This window comes from Mixophyes fleayi, chromosome 3 (genome assembly GCF_038048845.1).
Source record: "Mixophyes fleayi isolate aMixFle1 chromosome 3, aMixFle1.hap1, whole genome shotgun sequence".
Classification (NCBI taxonomy): Eukaryota; Metazoa; Chordata; class Amphibia; order Anura; family Limnodynastidae; genus Mixophyes; species Mixophyes fleayi.
The window spans coordinates 237,356,047-237,375,795 of record NC_134404.1 but is presented as its reverse complement, the minus strand read 5'-3'; the positions used below and the strand labels follow the sequence as shown (position 1 = coordinate 237,375,795).

General features: G+C 39.6%; 1 protein-coding gene across 1 annotated transcript in view; it reads right to left on the bottom strand.

Annotated features, from left to right (window-relative positions):
• The window catches only part of CAPN9 (calpain 9), a 99,153-nt gene that overhangs the window by 855 nt on the left and 78,549 nt on the right, over positions 1 to 19,749 (bottom strand). Inside the window, exons 15-19 of the mRNA XM_075203301.1 lie at positions 17,667 to 17,731; positions 16,873 to 16,941; positions 11,443 to 11,521; positions 5,409 to 5,525; positions 2,080 to 2,138 (exon numbers count right to left, since the gene is read on the bottom strand). Coding sequence (XP_075059402.1) covers positions 2,080 to 2,138; positions 5,409 to 5,525; positions 11,443 to 11,521; positions 16,873 to 16,941; positions 17,667 to 17,731 — 389 coding nt within the window. The remainder of the gene's footprint in view (positions 1 to 2,079; positions 2,139 to 5,408; positions 5,526 to 11,442; positions 11,522 to 16,872; positions 16,942 to 17,666; positions 17,732 to 19,749) is intronic.

Here is a 19,749-nt window from a genome sequence, read left to right as displayed (position 1 = left end):
AGACGTCAACTCATGGTGGCAGCTTAGTTTTCACATCAAGTCATGGTGGCAGCTTAGTGTGCACATTCCCGGACTGGCTTCCTCCACCTATCACAGCTCTACTGCAGTGCAGACTGGAAGGAGCAATGGGGATTTCCTCCCTGGCTCCTTCCACAACTCACTGAACAGAATTATTTGAAGTAAAGCAAAAAATAATGCTTGAGACAACCTGATGACCGGTCCACTTTATTGCATTATTTTTATTATTTATTTTTACTTATTTATATATTACCAAAAATTCTGCAGGACTGTATAGGGGGTAATGGAGCATAAAACATAACAGTGTGTATATGGTTCATAAAAAATATATGCACACAGGCATCTATCATTTCATGTTTCTACCTTTTTTAGATAGGAATTTAATTCCAAAAACACTTTGCTGAATGTAGGAATTATCTTCAATTAATTTAAATGTAGACCAAACCTACTGCAGGCTTTTCTTAAATTTTGTTTGCCTTTTAACAAAGTTTATATAGTCTACTTGCCATTAGATACTCTCAAATTATTCAAACTGGTTAAAAACCCGAAATTAGCTGGTTGGAGCTTTAGCGTAAGTGGCTACATCACATAGTACTTTTAATATTTTTTTCATGGAATAAGATTCTTAAATATAAAGAAATCACTGGCATATATTTAAGAGGGATCCAATTCTTTCAGAATATCTCCCTTAAAAACAAACCATGTTTTTAAGAAAGCCAAGAGCCTTCAAACTATTTTTTATCTGCAAGCTATCTAGAAATAGAAAATCATTGATACCAAAATCACTGTCCAAAGAAATTCTTTTCCTTGTAATTCTTGTATATAAACATGAGCTAAGACTCTGACAGTGATAATTCTCAAAAGAAGGAAATTCAATCTGTAATGACTTCCATCATTCCATTTGTAGTTTACACGACAGAATGTAGCTTTGGGGGTACATTTGTATCTTCTTGGTGATTTGCAAATCGCCACACATCAGGTACGGTTTTCAGCTTTAAATCACAGGATTTATATTATATGAAGTGGGCAATATGAATTGATCGCAAATGGGGACAATGATAACTTATTTAGGATGGAGGTAATACTTATTATTTCTCAATGAGGGCACCATTTATAGTATACACTTGTGGACTTGTGGCACTACAAGTGTCAGTATGCATTTGTACCTATGTGCATGCTGACACTAAGCCCTAAAATCAGTAGATAATAACATAACGTTAGTAATTACCTCAAAATAGAAAAATAGTAACTCTCTTAATTAAAAATAATTTCTGTATATGTATATATATATATATATATATATATATATATATATATATATATCAAAAATTTATATGGCGGAATGATGTTTATTATATACAACTTTAATATAAGGGCACGTCTGTGCCTTTATTATTTATCTCTGAAGTCTTGCCTTTTCTATCTGCTACTGCCATTATATCCAGTACTTGATGGCAGAGAAAAACGACGGAAATTGCTAACAAAGATGGTTGGATATTAGATAGATATGAGAAATAGACATTGTAAAAATAGTTACAATAAGCAGTGGATTGTTGGGAACTGTAGATCTGGTAGGCAGGGGGAAAGCAGAGTAAGTGGTAAGTAGTGTGATGGCACCAGATACATATGTACAGTGACCGTCTAAAGAAACCTAGCACAAATGATTGGTATTTGTATCTACCTGTAGGTAGATCATAGCTGTAACCATTTCCTGATCATAGAGTGTAGAGTTAATTCTTTGCAGCACAGAGGAGCTCTTAATATCCTCTTGGTGCCAGCTATCATCTGCAAAAACCAGAGTGGCCCGTGGGAGTATTAACCACTTCCTCCCATGCCCACCCTCCATATCAAGTGTACAATATGGAAAGCTACAAATACAGTCACAAAAGTAGACTGGTTCATTTTCCATTAAAGATTGCAGCCCAATCCTGCCCTGAGAGCAGCATTACATGTAAAAATGAAATATTACATATGGCATCACTCTGTCCCAAAAAACAGAGCACCGCGGCTCTATGTGTACAAGTATTTATTTAGACTTAATAAATGTACTTTTGCTATTACCTCAGATTGGTTTAGACTGATTGTATCTGTTGTGCTTCGGTTCATTGCTTTAAACACTCCTGTGAATTAAAAATAAATACATTAATTATACATACATATATATATATATATATATATATATATATATATATATATATATATATTGGCAGCTCTGTTCAAAGCATACATTAAGATTGGTTCAATATTTCAAGAGCTTATTTTAATTTATGACAGTGATGGAGACTGCTTTAGGCTCTACATCACAGTTATGTGTAACAGCACTTATAATGGCTACACTTGAACAGTAAATATCACTCTTGCTAGAAGATCATGCACAACACCTATAATATACAGATTCTGATTCCTAGATTCCTGTAACCTACAGAGAAGAGCTAACGCTCTAGTTCATTCCCCAGCTGTCCTGTTTTACCCACAATGCTGAGTGAATGCTCTGCCTGCTACCATGCACAGGCGCACATTACAGGGGTTTCCAGTTGCCCAGAAACCCCCTCTGTCCAAGACACATTGACATGCCCTCCCTTGGGACAATACACTGTACAGCTGTAGATCTATTACTCCGTTCCTCACCTTCTTTCTACATTGTATGTCTCGTCCCCCTCTCTTTTGGGGCAGTGCAGTCCTATGTGTTCAGGAAATAAGAGAGGCAAACAAAAGAGTTTGCCTCTGAAATCTACAGGGCCTGATGGTAGAAGGCAAGTGTGTGTGGGGGGGGGCTCCAACTGCAATAGGTGTGGAAGCTGAGTATTTATTTTATCGTGATGGTCGGGTGTTAATTATTTAATAGTGGTTGGGAAATATTTAATTTATTGGTGGGAGCAATTTATTTGATGGTGGGAATTATTTAATTTAATAGTGGGGTCATAGTATTGACTATTATTTTAAGGTGGTGTGATGGCATTATTTAATGCTAGGATGGTTTGTGGATTATTAATTGAATGTGGGGCTGAGTTTATGGAGAAAGAGGGCTATTAATTAATTGTGAATAATAATTATTATATATTGGGGCTGTGTATTTATTAAATGTGAGTACCATTCATTTACTGTCAGGACATGTTTGGGTCCAGCAGCTGCAGATAGTGAAAGCTGCAAGAACAGTTAGGAAAGAGCAGCACATTCTGCCAATTGTCTGGATTCTGGTGGGGCAGTCCCAATATTGTGTGCCTGTACCGCTCAGTGAGGACTTTGTCCCAACTTCAACGATGTCCCGCTTCACACTGTATTGTTCACAACAGTTATATGCAAGCAGCTCACCTTTACTTTAATATGCAATACAGTGTTAAGTAAGATATACATATCAACTATCCTTGTAGTCATGATCCAGTTAGCTGATTACCATTGCCCGTGTATTTGATAGGAAGTGTTGGTGAGCGGCCTAGCACTGTCTCATGTGAAAGCCACACCCGTTACCTACACTCTGACGTTCTGGCATGAAAACACCTCTCTAAAAATCCTGCTTTTGCCCCTGCTATAGTCCTGATCCTAAAATAAGTTGTCAGGAGGAACCAGCTACACTCACCAGCAATAAAGTGCTGCAGCAGACACATCTGACACCCATTAATAATTGCCTCCAGGTGCCTGGTGGTGGCAGCAATTACTCTTCTCCAATTGATGTGCAGATGGTGGGTGTCTGGTGCTGAGTAACGCCAGTGAGAATGGTCAGCAAGGGCAAGTGCTTGGCAGTAAAAAAAAAACAAGCCATGACGATTCAGTAATATCACTGTTAGCATGTTAGCAGCAAAACAGAGTGCCAGAGTAAGCAGGCCCGGCGCTCCCATTAGGCAAGGTTAGGCACTTGCCTAGGGCGCCGGGCTCTGGAGGGCGCTACAGAATAATAAAATACTTTAAAACTGTGCGGCGACCGCTGACCATACCTGTCACGGCCGCCGCACAGCATCAGATGCACGGGGAGGGGGGAGAGGATATTTTGTTACCACCGCCGCCTCTCTGCTCCGTCTCCTCCCTTCCACTTACTAGTGTCAGTGAGTGGAGGGGAGGAGACGGAGCAGAGAGGCGGCGGTGGTGAGACAAGGTAAGGAGAGGAGGGAGGAGGGAGGAGGGAGGAGGGCGGCGATTTTTGCGGGGGGGGGGGGGGCGCCGCTTTTTTAAAAATGCCTAGGGCGCCGTGGACCCTAGCACTGGCCCTGAGAGTAAGTCCATTCTGACACAATAACATAGGATAAGCATCCTGAGTTCTGTCCTCTGTCATTCTGTCAGAGGGGCATTGCTGCTCTTGGGATCAGAGGCAGAGTGGTCAAATACGGTAATAAAATAAAAGGCACCATAGACCATGCCTGATCTTTTTTAGTCTGTTGCTGTGCACTTGGAAAATAATGCAATAAAAAAGGATGGGTTGGACAAACACTGAAACCCTATAGCTATTATTGTAAGGAACCCCTTCAGCCGGCACAACACAACCCAGAATCTACTCTGCCAATCAGGTGTTCACTGGAGCCCCTGATGGTGGGGACAGACTGGGCCGCAGACTGACAGAGGGTCGTGAAGTGTGTACCGGCTGGGGAGAACCCAAGCAAGCGGAGTAAGGTCCTCGCAGAGGTCAAGGGCCGGCAGCAGACAACAGTACCAGTAAACAAGCCGAGGTCAGGAGTCACAAGCAGATTGCAGAAACGGTAAACAGGCCAGAGATCAGGGTCACAGGATACACAAGCGAAGTCCAATTCCAAGCCAAGGGTCATACACGGGAAATCAGTAGAGGTTCAGAAGACAGGTACGGGAACAAGCAGGTCAGCAGACTGGAGAGCAGAAGCTATAACCGGCAATGAGGAAGCAGACCTCATTGCCTTAAGTACTAATGGCCACCAATCAGAGCCTAGCTCTGAATTCAGACACAGTCCCCTGCCTAACTAATGAGCAAGATAATCAGCCCGCAGGCTAGAGACTATGGTGAGCGCATGCGCCCGGCTTCCTCATTGCCGGGACGAAGCGCTGAAGCGTCTGACCGTTGCCCCGGCAACGGCCGGGTTATGGCCGAAAATGACGTCCCGGTCGCCATAGCGACGGCCGGGACACCGCGGTTCGTAACAATTATAATTACACTTTTTAATTAATATGATAAAAATGTTGCTGTAACGTATCAAACTATCCCAGGCCTGCTCTTTTTCACCATACATTGAACCTAGACATTTATCATTACACAGCAATAGGCTCAAAACACTACACATAAACATATCCCAGTTTTTCAGAGGACCGACATTTGCATCTTCCCAAAATTTGTGCCATCACATTATATACCTGTTGTTTGTTATAAGAAATCAGTTTTGCAATTAGATCTCATGGGAAAATCCAACATTTTTGAGCCATTTTATACTCACTGAAAGAATTCTCCAGACGAATTAAACAGTTCAGGAAATCGTCAAACTCTATTTGATAATAGTCATCAGCAAATCTCAAGACAACCAGTTGCAAGACTATGTTATTAAGCTGATATCCTAGAGAATGATAGAAAATATGTATTAAGTTTGACTAGTATACAATATTTTTTTTGGACTATTATTTTGTTTATTGCATTCCATTCAAATTCTATGTGGTTAAAACATTTACATTTAATATATTCACCCATTAAAATCATTATATGCATTAGCGTTCATTATATGTACTAGTATAAAATCATAAATATTTGCAATTATAAATAAAAAAACTATTTTTTCTTTTAAATCCAAATGGTGTGCATTGATAAGCTGCAAGCATTAGTGTGAGCATATAAATAGACATAAATTATTATTATTGCAATCCTTAATTTGTATAGCATCAACATATTCTGTAGTGATGTATAATAAGAGCAAACATACCATTGAACATATTTAAAATTAGGAACAAATCCCGCTAGAACAAGCAATTCTGCCCATTGGCAAAACTGTGTTGTACTGCACAGGAGCAAGTTTAAAATGTGCAGACAGATTAAGAGTTGGAAGGGGTGCATCCTACATAAACTCTAAATCACAGTGTACAAATAAAGCTGAGCTGTATACATGTGCTATGTGCAAAGCAGACAGAATTTTCCCTCTAAGCAAAGCAATAACTCTAGATTAGGCCCTCAGTATTTAACAAAACAGTAAAAGTTGAACAAGATAAGAAGACCCACAATAGAGTTTACAATGTAAAGGAGATGATGCAAAAGAGATGTAAGGTAGAAGATGCATTAGGAAAGAAGTTATTTTATGTACTGTAGTGGACTAGCCACAAATATCAACTTATTCAAGTGTTAAATAATACAGATAGTTTCTAGGTAAGCAATGAAATAAAGTGCATTGGTGGAGATAATAAAATGGGTGGGTAAGTGTAGTGTGACTGATGTAGATGAAGAGCAACTAAGGTTTGGAGAGTAGGTGGAGGTGATAGGAGATGGTGTTTTCTATTAAACATAGGCCTCATACAGTGTATTAAGAAAATTTTAATAAGTGGCTCAAGATGTTAAAAGGTATTTCCAGGGCATGGCTAAAGCTTTGAATGGTGGGGGTCAGTCTGATTGGCGAAGTGGATTCCAGCACAGGAGTAATTTTGGAAATGGAAGTGTCAGGTGGTATTTGTTTTTGGCAGACTGTAGAGCGCAGATAGAAAGGTAAACCGTGATTAGAAAAGAGATGTAAGAGGATGCTATATAGTGAAGGGTTTTGTAGATAAGAACTAAGGGCCTATAGATTGTAAGATTGCGAGCAGGGATCTCTTACCTCTCTGTCTGTATGTATTACCCAGTATTGTCTTATTAATGTTTGTTCCCAATTGTAAAACGCTACGGAATCTGCTGGCGCTATATAAATAAATTGATGATGATGATGATGAAGGGCCTGATTCATTAAGGATCTTAACTTGAGAAACTTCTTATTTCAGTCTCCTGGACAAAACCATGTTACAATGCAAGGGGTGCAAATTAGCATTCTGTTTTGCACATAAGTTAAATACTGACTGTTTTTTCATGTAGCACACAAATATCAACTTTAAATTTTAGTGTACAAATAAGCTATCAAGAATTTATGTGCTACATGAAAAAACGACATCAGCCATAACTAAGATGTAACCCCGGACAATTTGTCCAAAAAATCTTTAGTGTCCCTAAGGTTCGCGGAAGTTTTTTGGACCAAAAATTGTAAAAATCCATCTATCACCTCCAACATATTGGAAGCATTTGACCCTGTACCCGCAATGATAGGTCGTCCAGGGGGGTTGTGAATCTTTTTGTGGACAGAACGTATTACACTGCATTGGAGATATAAGAACACACTCCAAAGGCTAGCAAAGGCGGAAATTAAATGGATCTTCCAACTAAAGACTCTGACACCAAGAGGGCTTAATGCAGAATTCGAGCTGAAATGGTTCCTATCAATATCCAGATTACTGCTAATATTTACCTTGGGTTCCTGTGTTGGATAAAAGTGCTTTTTCCTTGAGTCTGAGATCAATATATACATTGTAGTATGGTACTATACTTATGGGCTTTGTTGGTATTTAATGATTGATTCTGGCAATACTTTTTGTTTTATATTAGCTATCTGGTCATGCAAAAATGTTGATTTTAATTTTTTTATCATTATCTATGCACCGGGAGCACGAAAGAAATATGATCGGCTTCCACTCTGACGAGAAACCCTGATTGTATGAGTGACATAAAGGGAATTATTTATCTGCGCATGTGTACCACTTTTCATCTAAGCCTCGTTATGGTACACATTTCCGGATATCCATCACGTGACTGTCATCGGTTAATCAACTGGACATGATTCGTCACGGAAACCACGTGACCGGAATGTGAGAGTTTAAAAGGACAATTTACCGTGCTACCTGTTACCTTGATAAAGAATCTATTGATTCAAAATGCGTTGGACTAACATTTTCTGAGAACCACCTGAGGATCCACTGCAGCCGTTTAGGAGTTTATCGCCATCGGGTAAACCCACTTCATCTCTCAATTGTTATGCTGTATGATTCTTGCATTGTGGTACGCCTCTAGAAGCAGATCAATTCTTGTTTGATTTCATATTTTAAATAAATGGTATTATGCTATGATCTTATTCTGTGTATATGCATTCACCGCTGGAGTTTCCTGTGGAGGAGATCGCATTCACCAGCAGATGTGCTTTTGATGTGCTGTGGTTCAAGAAAACATCTTGTAAGCGTATACCCTGCGGGGACCCCCTCACGTGGTTACATTCATCTATTGGCCACCTAGAACACACTTGGAAGAGGGACTTATTACTCAAGGGCATTATAGAGACCCTTTTTTTTAGATGTTTGGACTTTACTGCTCTATGTGTATTTTTTATGTGTTATCCACTACATGATGCTGGCATTCTGTTATATGTGACCCTTCTAGCACCGTGAGTTGCACTTTTACTATTTTGACATTGACTATTTAGGGAGCAGGTGGCTCCTTTTTGTGCACCTTGGGCTGCTTTTTGGAGACGCATCAGCGCTCATTCTTGGTTTATTATATCTATAACCCTTAGCCCAGGAGCCTACATTCCCTTAATCTGGCACTGACTGTAAATGACTAGAAATTAATGTTATTGGGGTTAATAATAATGTAGGAACAAAAAAAAATGAGCCAAATTATGTGATTTATTTAAAAAATAAATAACCAAATACAGATCCAAAACCAAAACACGTGAGGGCGGTTTTGTCAAAGCCAAAACCAAAACACGACGTTAATACAGATACAAAACCAAAACACGGAGTCAATGAACATCTCTAATAATAAGTAAGTAAATGTAGGGAGTGAAGGAATAAGATATAACCCAAGACAACAGATTTATGTGTCACGGTCACTAGGATTCTCGACTCAGAATTCTGCCAATAGTTGTCTACCAGAGGTGTGGAGTCTAACGCAGCGACTGGTCTTCTCCTGGGACCACCGCAAGAGGGTATGGGTTTAGCAGCTTCCGCTGCGCAGGTCGCGGCCCTCAGGAAAGTATGGCAGGGTCAACGGACATACAGCTATTCAGGGAGAAAGGTAGAGGAAAGAGCTGACTAGGTAATAGGAGGAGATGAGATGCTCTGCAGGTTGCAGGTAATAGCACTGGAGTAGTAGAGATGATCTGCAGATAGCAATAGAGGTAATAGAAGGTGTAGAGATGCTCTGCGGGTTGCAGGACATAGCACCGGAGTAGTGGAGACGAGGTATCCGGCCAACAGGTGAGGTGATAGATGATGCTGCAATGAACTGCAGATTGCAGATATTACCACAGATGTTGAGATAAGGTTATCCAGCCAGCAGGTGAGATGATAGGAGAAGCTGCGATGAACTGCGGATTGCAGATATTACCACAGACGTGGAGATGAGGTTATCCAGCCAGCAGGTGAGGTGATAAGAGACGCTGCGATGAACTGCGGAATGCAGATATTACCACAGATGTTGAGATGAGGTTATCCAGCCAGCAGGTGAGGAAACAGGAGATGCTGAGAAGCTGAGTAGGTAAGGAACCAGGAGGTAAGTTAACCACAGCTACCTCAGCAGAGTGAGGACCAAGAACAGGCATTGGGAATAGGTCAAAGGTGCCTTAAAGAGGGGAAGGTTGCCAGGTGGCCAATAAGAAGTGAGGAAAGTTTTTAAAGCTCTTTCCGGTCTTCACATGTTCAGAACCATACCTAAGATGGTGGACGGCCGTGGAGCTGCACGGACACCGGCAGAGGGTTGAGTGACCCGGGTCTAGGCTTAGAGGAACCAGAGACCCAGTGAGTGACATTATGGTTTTGGAGTGATAGCAGGACTGGTCACACAAATAACATTGCTAAGGGGGTATTAATGGTAGAGGGAACATAAGGAGTGTGGCTTGGATAGGTTATGTTTCATATAAAGGAACGGAGGAGACATTTGCTGGTGTCAGTCAAAAGACAGGAAAGAGTTCACGGGTGGAGTTGTAGAGTTGGTTGTCCTCAGCATAGAGAAGATACTGAAAACCAAACTTGCTTATTGTGTTTTCGAGGGGACAAGTAAAAAGAAAAAACTGAATGGATCCCATAATTGATCTCTAGGGTATTGCAATGATCGTGGAAGAGGGTAGGAAGTAGTCCTTAGACTTAGGATCCAGAATATTAAAAAATCCCAGGTGAGAAAGAAGGGTTAAAGACTTGAGTTAAATGAGAAGTTAGAGCTAATTAAATATCGCAAAAGAAGGTATGAAGAAATAGGATCAAGAGGGCAGGTGGTAGACTGTGAGGAGAAAAGTAGGGCAGAAACATTACCATCGGTCAACGATTCAGTTATAGCTCACTGCCTAGGTGTTATCCTTGACTCACAACTATCATTTATTCCCCACATCAACTCCATTTCTAAATCATGTTACATACATCCAAAGAACATTTCCAGAATACGCACATATCTCACACAAGACACCGCAAAAACCTTAATTCATGCACTTATCATCTCCTGCATCGATTATTGTAATTCCCTCCTTACTGGTCTTCCCAAAGCCAGACTTGAACCCCTACAATCTATTATGCACGCAGCGGCTAGATTGATTTTCCTTGCAAACCGTTCTTCCTCTGCTGAGCCACTCTGTCAGTCTTACATTGGTTGCCTGTATTTCAATGAATCCAATATAAAATTCTTCTACTAACCTATAAGGCCGTCAACAAAATTGCACTGACATACATTTCCTCACTTGTCTCAAAATATCTCCCTACTCCACACCTCCATTCTGCACAACATCTGCGTCTCTCTTCCACTCTCATCACATCCTCTGTTACAGGACTTTTTTAGGGCTGCACCCACTTTGTAAAATTCCCTCCATTGTACAGTAAGACTTTCCTCTAGTCTCCAAACTTTCAAGCGTTCTCTGAAAACCCACCTCTTCGGACAAGCTTATGATATTCCTCAACCACCATCTTAATCTCCCCTATTACCACCCTCTACACAGCTAACACAAGACAACAACCCTCTGACCAACATTGGTACACACACAGCCCACTCAGTACTTTTACCTTTGCATTCTAGCTGGTCCAGTGTCAAATATGATGTAGCACATGCCCTTGGGTTTCAAACTCCCATTGTCCCATAGATTGTAAGCTTGCGAGCAGGGTTCTCTTACCTCTCTGTATGTATTACCCAGTATTATTTTATTAATGTTTGTACCCAATTGTAAAGCGCTACGGAATAGGCTGGCGCTATATAAATAAATGATGATGATGATGAGCTTGCATTAAGAGGGGGAAAGTGTTTTTTGGAGAATGTTATAGAATCTTTTGATGGATTATATGACATTTTCATTAAAGTATTTTAAAGTATATAGAAAAAAAATATTTTTCAAGGGAATGTACATTAATGCATATTAAACAGTTACATGTAACTCTAGTTTTATTCATTTCACTTGGATTTATGGTAAAATGTTAATATAAATACAAAAATAAGTTTACCTGCAGCATTCAAAGCCAGTCGCAGTTCATATGAAGACATAGTTCCTGACTTATCTGTGTCAAACTGCAGAAAGATACCCTGAAACACAAATACCATATCTTATTTGAAAGTAATCCTTCTGATTAAGATATAAATAGTATTGGATCATTATTTTACCCTTATAAATGTTCATGGTTTTAGAAAACCAGAACTGTGAGCATAGCCACTTCACACTGGCTGGCCACCCACGGGTGCCAAACTATGCCAGGGAAGCATAACCCGTACCTTCTAGGGTTCTTATAGTCACTCACGCAAATGCAATTAGAAAAGTACAACAGTACATTTATTATAATAAAAACAACCCAAGATTATTGTATATAAACAGTAAATAAATACCAGGCAGGTTTACCACATCATCTGTTCTTTATCCCACTAGTTTAAGGAGTTACAGTCACCTGGCTGTCCTGACTTGAAGACCCATGGATCTGCAGATGTAATGCACTGGTAGAGAACGGCATCTCAACACCAGATCTTGCACCTTCCAGGAATCAAATCACAGAATGAACATCACCTCCCCCCTGGAGTAGCTCTTTATATCGAAGGTCAAATTTCCACAGTGTTTTACCCTCCCTGAGCAAAATCAATTGGCCTTCCCCAGCTCCAAATATCAGATAACAGGTAAGAAAGGAGGGGGAGAATGAATGCAGCTCCAGCCCCCTCACCTGTATCCTGGAAACCACCTGATCCTTACCCATAACCCACCTGGCTTCAATTTGAGAACAATGCATAACAACATCAATGAAATAGACAACAAACACGTTTTTACAATGGGTAACATTGAATGAAGAAGTCTCTTATCTAGGCATGGCTACAATGTCCACTTATCCACATGTTATTAGACACTTTAGTTGTACTCTGTTGAGTTGGGGAATAAAACCCAGGGCTATAAAAAGTACAAGTCATAATTAGAGATGGGCGGATCCGGTTCCCCGAGAACCGAACCCACCCAAACTTTGGGTATCCGAGTACCGAGCTGAGTAGCTCGGTACTCTCCTGCCCGCTCCGAATCCAAATCGAGGCCGACCGTCATTGTGACATCGTCGGATCTCGGGGGTCGGTTCTCGCGATACTTCAAGATTATAAATATCCGCCTTCACAGCAATCCATTGCCATTTGACAGAGGGAGAGAGCAGGGTGTAGTCAGAGGCTGATTAGAGCAGGGACAGAGAATCCAATATTCTGATTCCAATTGTTGTAACAAAAATCGCTAGCGAAGAGAGGAGGATAGAGGTTTTTTTTTTCTTTTTTAATATTTGTCACTCCCCAGTGCTTTTGGGGTGTCCCCCATAATTGTGCATAAATATTTCTGGCTGTCAAAATTACTATCTGTCAGCAGTATCTAACAAATAATTTTTAGCACTCTCCAGTGCTTTTGGGGTGTCCCCCATAATAGTGCTTAAATAATTCTGGCTGTCAAAATTACTATCTGTCAGCAGTATCTACCAAATAATTTTTAGCACTCCCCAGTGCTTTTGGGGTGTCCCCCATAATTGTGAATAAATATTTCTGGCTGTCAAAATTACTATCTGTCAGCAGTATCTTACCAAATAATTGTTAGCACTACAAGTGCTTTGGGCTCAGAATGGATTCAAAGCAGTCCACATATGATCAGAATGAGCAACCAGGTTCTGTCACCAGTCCTGATGTTAGTGTTCTCAGTACGTCATCTGGGCAAGGCGATGTCAAACTACACAGTGTTTCGAAATCAGTCCAAAAAACAAAAACAAACATTTTTTTTACTGTGTTGAAGCGAAAAAGAAGTATTACTGAGCAAAAGTTAAGTGCCGATAAAAAAAATAAATTGCCTACACACGCAGTGGCAAAGAGAGAATGAGGCCTTCACCTTTGGCTATTAGTGGCAGATCCCAAAAAGTTACCGAGCCTACAATTGGTGCACAACTACTGTTACGCGTCAAAGCCGAGCTGCAAGATAACAGTAAGGCATTAGAGAATAATGCTTGCTCTGATTCAGAAATGACACCAATCCCTGTGGAGAGTCCATCCAACAGTGGGATGTCTGATCGTGAGCATTCTGCTAATGTGTGCCTTAATAGCCCGAGTGTAGCCGGTGATACACAAATTGAGGATGCCACTTTGGAATTAGAAGAGGATGAGGGGGAGATTTGTGTAGGCGACGAGGGTGCTAATGAGGATGTTGATGAGGATGAGGTTGTTTGTGTAAGTCCTGCACCAGTGGCAGCAGTTTTGGCACGTGACAAGAAAAAGGCCATTGTCATGCCTGGGCATAAAACTAAAAAATCCACTTCTTATCTGTGGAATTATTTCTACCCAAATCCAGACAACAATTGTATAGCCATTTGTAGTGTATGTCAAGCCACAGTCAGTCGAGTGAGGGACCTTAACCATCTTGGAACCTCGTCTATGTCACGCCATTTAACGAGAGTTCATGGAAAAGTGTTGGGAAAAGCTGAAAGTTCTTCCAAAAAAATTACAAGCACTCTATCATCAGCTAAGACACTCCGCTCACCGACATCCCGACGGCTACAAAATACACCCACCACACCATCCTCATCAATATCCTCAGTAGCGCTCGGAGTTAGCCCGGAATCCCACTTATTAAGGTTGGATGACTCCTGCACTATTACTGATTCCTCTGAAGAAACCGTTAGTCCCACTGCTGCTGCTGCTGCTGGGGGTGAATCGTCATCCCAGAGGCAGGTCAAGAAAATGAGCAGTCCTACATTTCTGCAATTAACTGTGAAACAATAATTTGCTAGGGGAAGCAAATATGACAGCAGTCACCCAGCCGCCAAGTGAATCACAGACGCCATGGGTGCAATGTTAGTGTTAGATCTGCATACAATCTCCACAATAAACGCAGTTGGTTTTTCACAGTTAATTGAGGTTTTGTGTCCGCGTTACAGAATTCCATCACAACACCATTTCTCCCGTAAAGCAATTCCACAACTATACAAAAAAATGTGTCACTTTGCCCATAACTCCATCCAATACGAGTATAAACATGCAAAGGATGGTGGAGGATTACTTTCAAGAGGTAGTTGATATGGAAATGTCAGACAGTCCCTTTCCTTACTGGGAAGAAAAGCAGGCCATTTGGAAACCCATGTACAAACTTGCTTTGCAATACTTAAGCTGCCCACCCTCCAGTGTGTACTCTGAACGAGTATTCAGCACAGCAGGGAACTTAGTCAGTGATCGCCGTAGAAGGTTACTTCCCAAGAATGTGGAGAAAATGATGTTTATAAAAATGAACTACATCTTCCACGAGGAAGGCCTTCACCATCCAAGACATCCAAGCACTGACTGTTCTCTAATGGCGGATTCAATCGGCGATGAATTGATAGTCTGTGATGATGACGTACACACTGATGAGGGTGAGGATGAAGCTGAAGAGGATGACAATAACATCTTTTTAAAACTTTCTATGTAAGTGTAGGGTGCAATCTACCGCCAAAGAGGAAAGGGACTTGTGGCATTTCCATATCACGTACCAGCTTGAAAGGCTGCTGTTTGGGCAATTTCTCCTTAAGGGTACGGTATCATAGACAGAGTGACCCCAAACTGGCTTTGTCCATTTTTCTTAATATTGTACAGTCTATAACGGCTGGATTTTTTTGTCTTTTATACAAGTGGAGCGGGGCCTAGAGAGACCGAAACCAAACTGGCTTTCTCCATTTCAATTAATATTGTACAGTCTATAACGGCTGAATTTTTTGGTATTTTATACAAGTGGAGGGGGGCCTAGAGAGACCGAAACCAAACTGGCTTTCTCCATTTCAATTAATATTGTACAGTCTATAACGGCTGAATTTTTTTGTATTTTCGACAAGTGGAGGGGGGCCTAGAGAGCCAGAAACCAAACTGGCTTTGTCCATTTCAATTCATATTGTACAGTCTATAACTGCTGAATTTTTTGTTTTTTTTCAACAAGTGGAGGGGGGCCTATAGAGACAGAAAGCAAACTGCCTTTTTCCATTTCTTTACATATTTAACTATAAGTGTAGGGTGTAATATACATCCAAAGACGATGTCTGCATTGCCAATATGCATAGATGGAGAGGAGGACAATCTGTTTTGTGTGTAGAATAAATGAAGGCCTACCTAACAGGAATTAAACTGTTTTTTTGATAATTTATTACCTCAACAATTAGATTACTTATCTATGAAACAGCTGGAGCACTAAATTGGGTTATTTTAGGCCCAAAAACATTGATTTTCCAACAAAATCGCAAAACAAAACCAAACAAAACCAAAAACAAAAACACGCAATGGCGGTTTTGCAAAACCAAAACCAAAACCAAAACACGATGGTAATCCAGATCCAAAACCGAATACAAGACCAAAACACGGGGGTCAGTGACCATCTCTAGTCATAATCCACATTTTGTGATGAACGACAGGCTGGTTAAGGTGTTATTAAACTCGTTTCGTCACAGCAAGTCTTCTTCTTGAACTACTACATAAATTGGTAAATCATCCATATACCACCAGTCATTCTGACTTTTTCTCTTTCCTTTCCATACCCTTGCACCAAATAAGACATAGAGCAAGCTTAAATAGAAAGCCAGGGGATGTCATAGAATGTACGCACACCCATCACCAGGAGTACCTAACCTGGAACATCAATAAACCTAATGATCTTTCAGTTGTCATACATATATTGAGTCGCTCAAAATGGTCATGCATATGGAAAAAAGGAACTCTGCACCCAAAAGAACATGTTTGTTACACGTTAACACCCTGTATTCAATATAGAAACCTGCAACCATATTAATACGACAACATTTGCTGTTTATGAATTATAAAATCAAGCATGATCAATTTTGGGAAGTTGGTTGTACCAGAGGAGTAGATTAGAACCCACTACTCAGGAGAAGAAAGATAAATGAAACAAAGATACACAGATGAAGCAGAACTACAATAACTGTTCTTCAAAGGATATATTCAATGAATATATAATTCTGTTAATTACCTGGAGAGAATTTAGCAAAAATGACTTAATTGTGATATGATTTACATGCCTTTTTATAAGAAGGTGATCATTTATGGAAACCATTATCGTATCAATGATTATATTGTTTGTTCATTTTAAATACATTGATCTTCATTTTCATGAAAATGATTATAGTGGTATTTTGTTGTTTGCTTAATTACCATTGTTGCATTGTATTCCTATAGATAACACACCATTGTATTGTACTGCACTGATGCCTGTTTATATTGTATGCTATACTTGTAAGAACCTGGGATGAAAATGGGTTAGCCACAGTGATCATTTAAAGACATATTTGCAATAAAGGCTGCTTATTTATACAACTCATTAATTAATAATAGTTTTTATTTCCCCAAAAATTATATCAATAGAATCTTCGAAATTTTAAGAAATTTGATTCAAACAGTTCTCTTACAATCCAAGTCTTCAGCTTGTCCCAGAAAGTTTTGAACTCATCAAATCCAAGTTTCCCATTGCCGCTGGCCTAGTTATTTACATGTCAAGGATAAATGTCTTCTTAGCAACACTGATTTGACACTGGTTTGCTTATTTATAGTTGTGTGACAGCAATGCCTTGAAGGCAGTGGTAACTGAGGTAATAGAAATGTTCCTATATTATATTCAATTTCTCATTTAAAATTCAGAATGTCATTCTTATGATTAGTTAGTAAATAGCCTGTGATATGGAAATTTAAAATGAACAATAGTTTTAGCTTTAATAGAAATAGCAGAGTTTGCTTGCCTTAACATGCCACTGCTTCTGTCTTCGTGATAAACATTTATGTGCTCCTGTTAATTTAATAATGTGTTAATGTTTCACAATAATATTGCATGTGGATGTGCCTTAGCAACAGTGGACATGTTCTTATTGGTGGTGTGATTGGGTTGGAACAAACCCCAAATGACAGTTAATAGGCAACTGGTAGACCAATACAAACTTGAAAAGAGATGTAACAAATGATAGCTAGAAAACATATTTCCCTTTGATTTTCAGCATTGAAATACTGCTGTGTTTTGAGTTGGACTTATCTTGAGATACATACGACTCAACTTACACATGTAAGTCTGCAATTTTTGCAACGCAATTATACTTGTACATTTGAGATGCAAAATGTGTCAAGCTTTAAGTCAGTCCCCCATTCCATAAACCCTAGTGAACCACCATCACTATCCATTGTTGTTCTACTTCCTCTTTATTTTAAAGGATACATCCATAAGAGAGATTATGTTTAGGCATGACAGACGGCTTATCTCCTTAAACTTAATATTCTTTGCTGAAAAAAAAAAACCATAAAAAGGTAATTGTAAAATATTAAGAAACATAAAAAAATTAATATTTAGTAATATATTATCGTATACGCCAGTGAAATCATGTCCTTGTAGGCAAATTTTTATTGTGCATAAGGGTATGCACAATAAAGGTAAGTATATTTGCCAGCACCATCCTGTATTTACTAAGAAAAGTAAAATAGTTTTAATTCTTAATTTAAGTTATTTGCAAAAATGAAACTTATTAAATGTGCACAACATTTACTACCACGTCAAACTGTTCATCTACCAATTCTTTACATATATTGCTTATTATCTATTTAAGGCAGAGGTCTCAAGTAGTGCCCAGCAAAATATCCAATTTTTTGTACCAAGCAATGCTTCTTAATTCAGGTTTTTCTCTTTTTCCCCCACATACCTTCACATACATTTTCCATCCCTATTTCTGTTAAATAGGAAGCCAGTAAAATAGCAGTTCAATCCTATTGTAAAGGTAATTTCTAAAAGTGAAGATATGTGTTCTTGTGATACATTTCTATTTGCAAATAAATATGTGTATGTCCTTATTTTGTTATTTTTTTTAAACTATCCCTTAAAATTGGATTGTGCCTGCTTTGGTTGGATTGCAGGCATGTCTAGAAACGCACAAAAAAAGTAAAATCAGACCCATGTACCATGTCTCTGCTACACCCTTAGTTTGCCACTCCTTGCCATGGGATGGGGAAGAAACCACCACACAAGAAATATTTTATTTATATATAAGTTCTTACCAGCAGGTGTATATTCTCCGCCCTAATGTGCATCATCAAAATGTTTTAATTCTTTTATTGATTGCCCTCTTTAAATAACAGCACTCCTTGTAATGTGAGTCTTGGCTTTTGTCTTGTTTGCCCCCATGTTGGCTGCCAATCCTTCCTGTACGATTTTTTACATCCTCTATTAACAAACTTGCTTCACTCCTCCTCTGCTTTCAAATAAAAAAAGGATACATTAACTTGTGCTACCGTTCACGCACAACAGGGTATTCGCCACTTAGATGGACACTTCCAAAAGAATTGTTTCTCAAATGATGAATCAAATTGTCCTTATCAGGACTCACATGCAAAGAAATATAATTAAAACATAGTGCGATATGTCGTATTAACAATAAACACAAAAAGTCCACCACCAATTGATAGACGTTCTCCACTTTTTTCTGTGATCTGATATTTGTATAGTTGAAAAAACACCAAATGATTAATCTGTCATCGAACCCCCTTAGGGGTATATGCTTACAGCAAATCACAATTCTTTTGGAAGTGTGCATCTAAATTGCAAGTACCCTGTTGTGCAGGATGGGGAGCACAAGGGTATGTATCCTTTTTTAATTTGATGTGCATGTTAATTTTGAATATTTTGTGAATATTCAGTATGCATACATAGCTGCACACCCAAGTGGAGCGCCAGACTGAATTTTTATTCCATTTGATACAATTTAATTTCCACCTCTGTTTTGTCTATTTGCTGTTTCCATGTCCCTCTAACACTTTCCCCTTCTTTTTTCCTCTTCTCTTGCAGTTGCGTGTGAATAGTAATGCACTATGTATGACTTTTATACCAAACAAAGGGCACCCCAGTCACCACTAGCTTCACCACCTGATCAGACTTTCAATGCCTGCAGTAGATTGCAATAAATAAAGTGCAGGCAGTGAGTGCTGCTCAAGTAATGTTCTCTGCTTTTGGAGTGAAGTGGTAAAAGTGTCAGTAGTAACTAATGAACAAAATAAATACATTTTACAGGGCCTTGTATCCTACTCCTTCTTGACTGGGTTGTTGACCGGTCAAAAAATGTCCATTGGTACCAAATACTGGCATATCTACTAAGAGAGCAGGGAGTGCTGAACACATGGACCCATGAGTCAAAGGGCAGCCACTGTTCCCTTGACTTGCACTCCCGTTGTGCTAAAATCACTTTAGCGGTGTCGTCCTGCTTCACCACCGCTTCTCACACTGGATTATTGATAAGATCGAGCAGGAGAGGGAT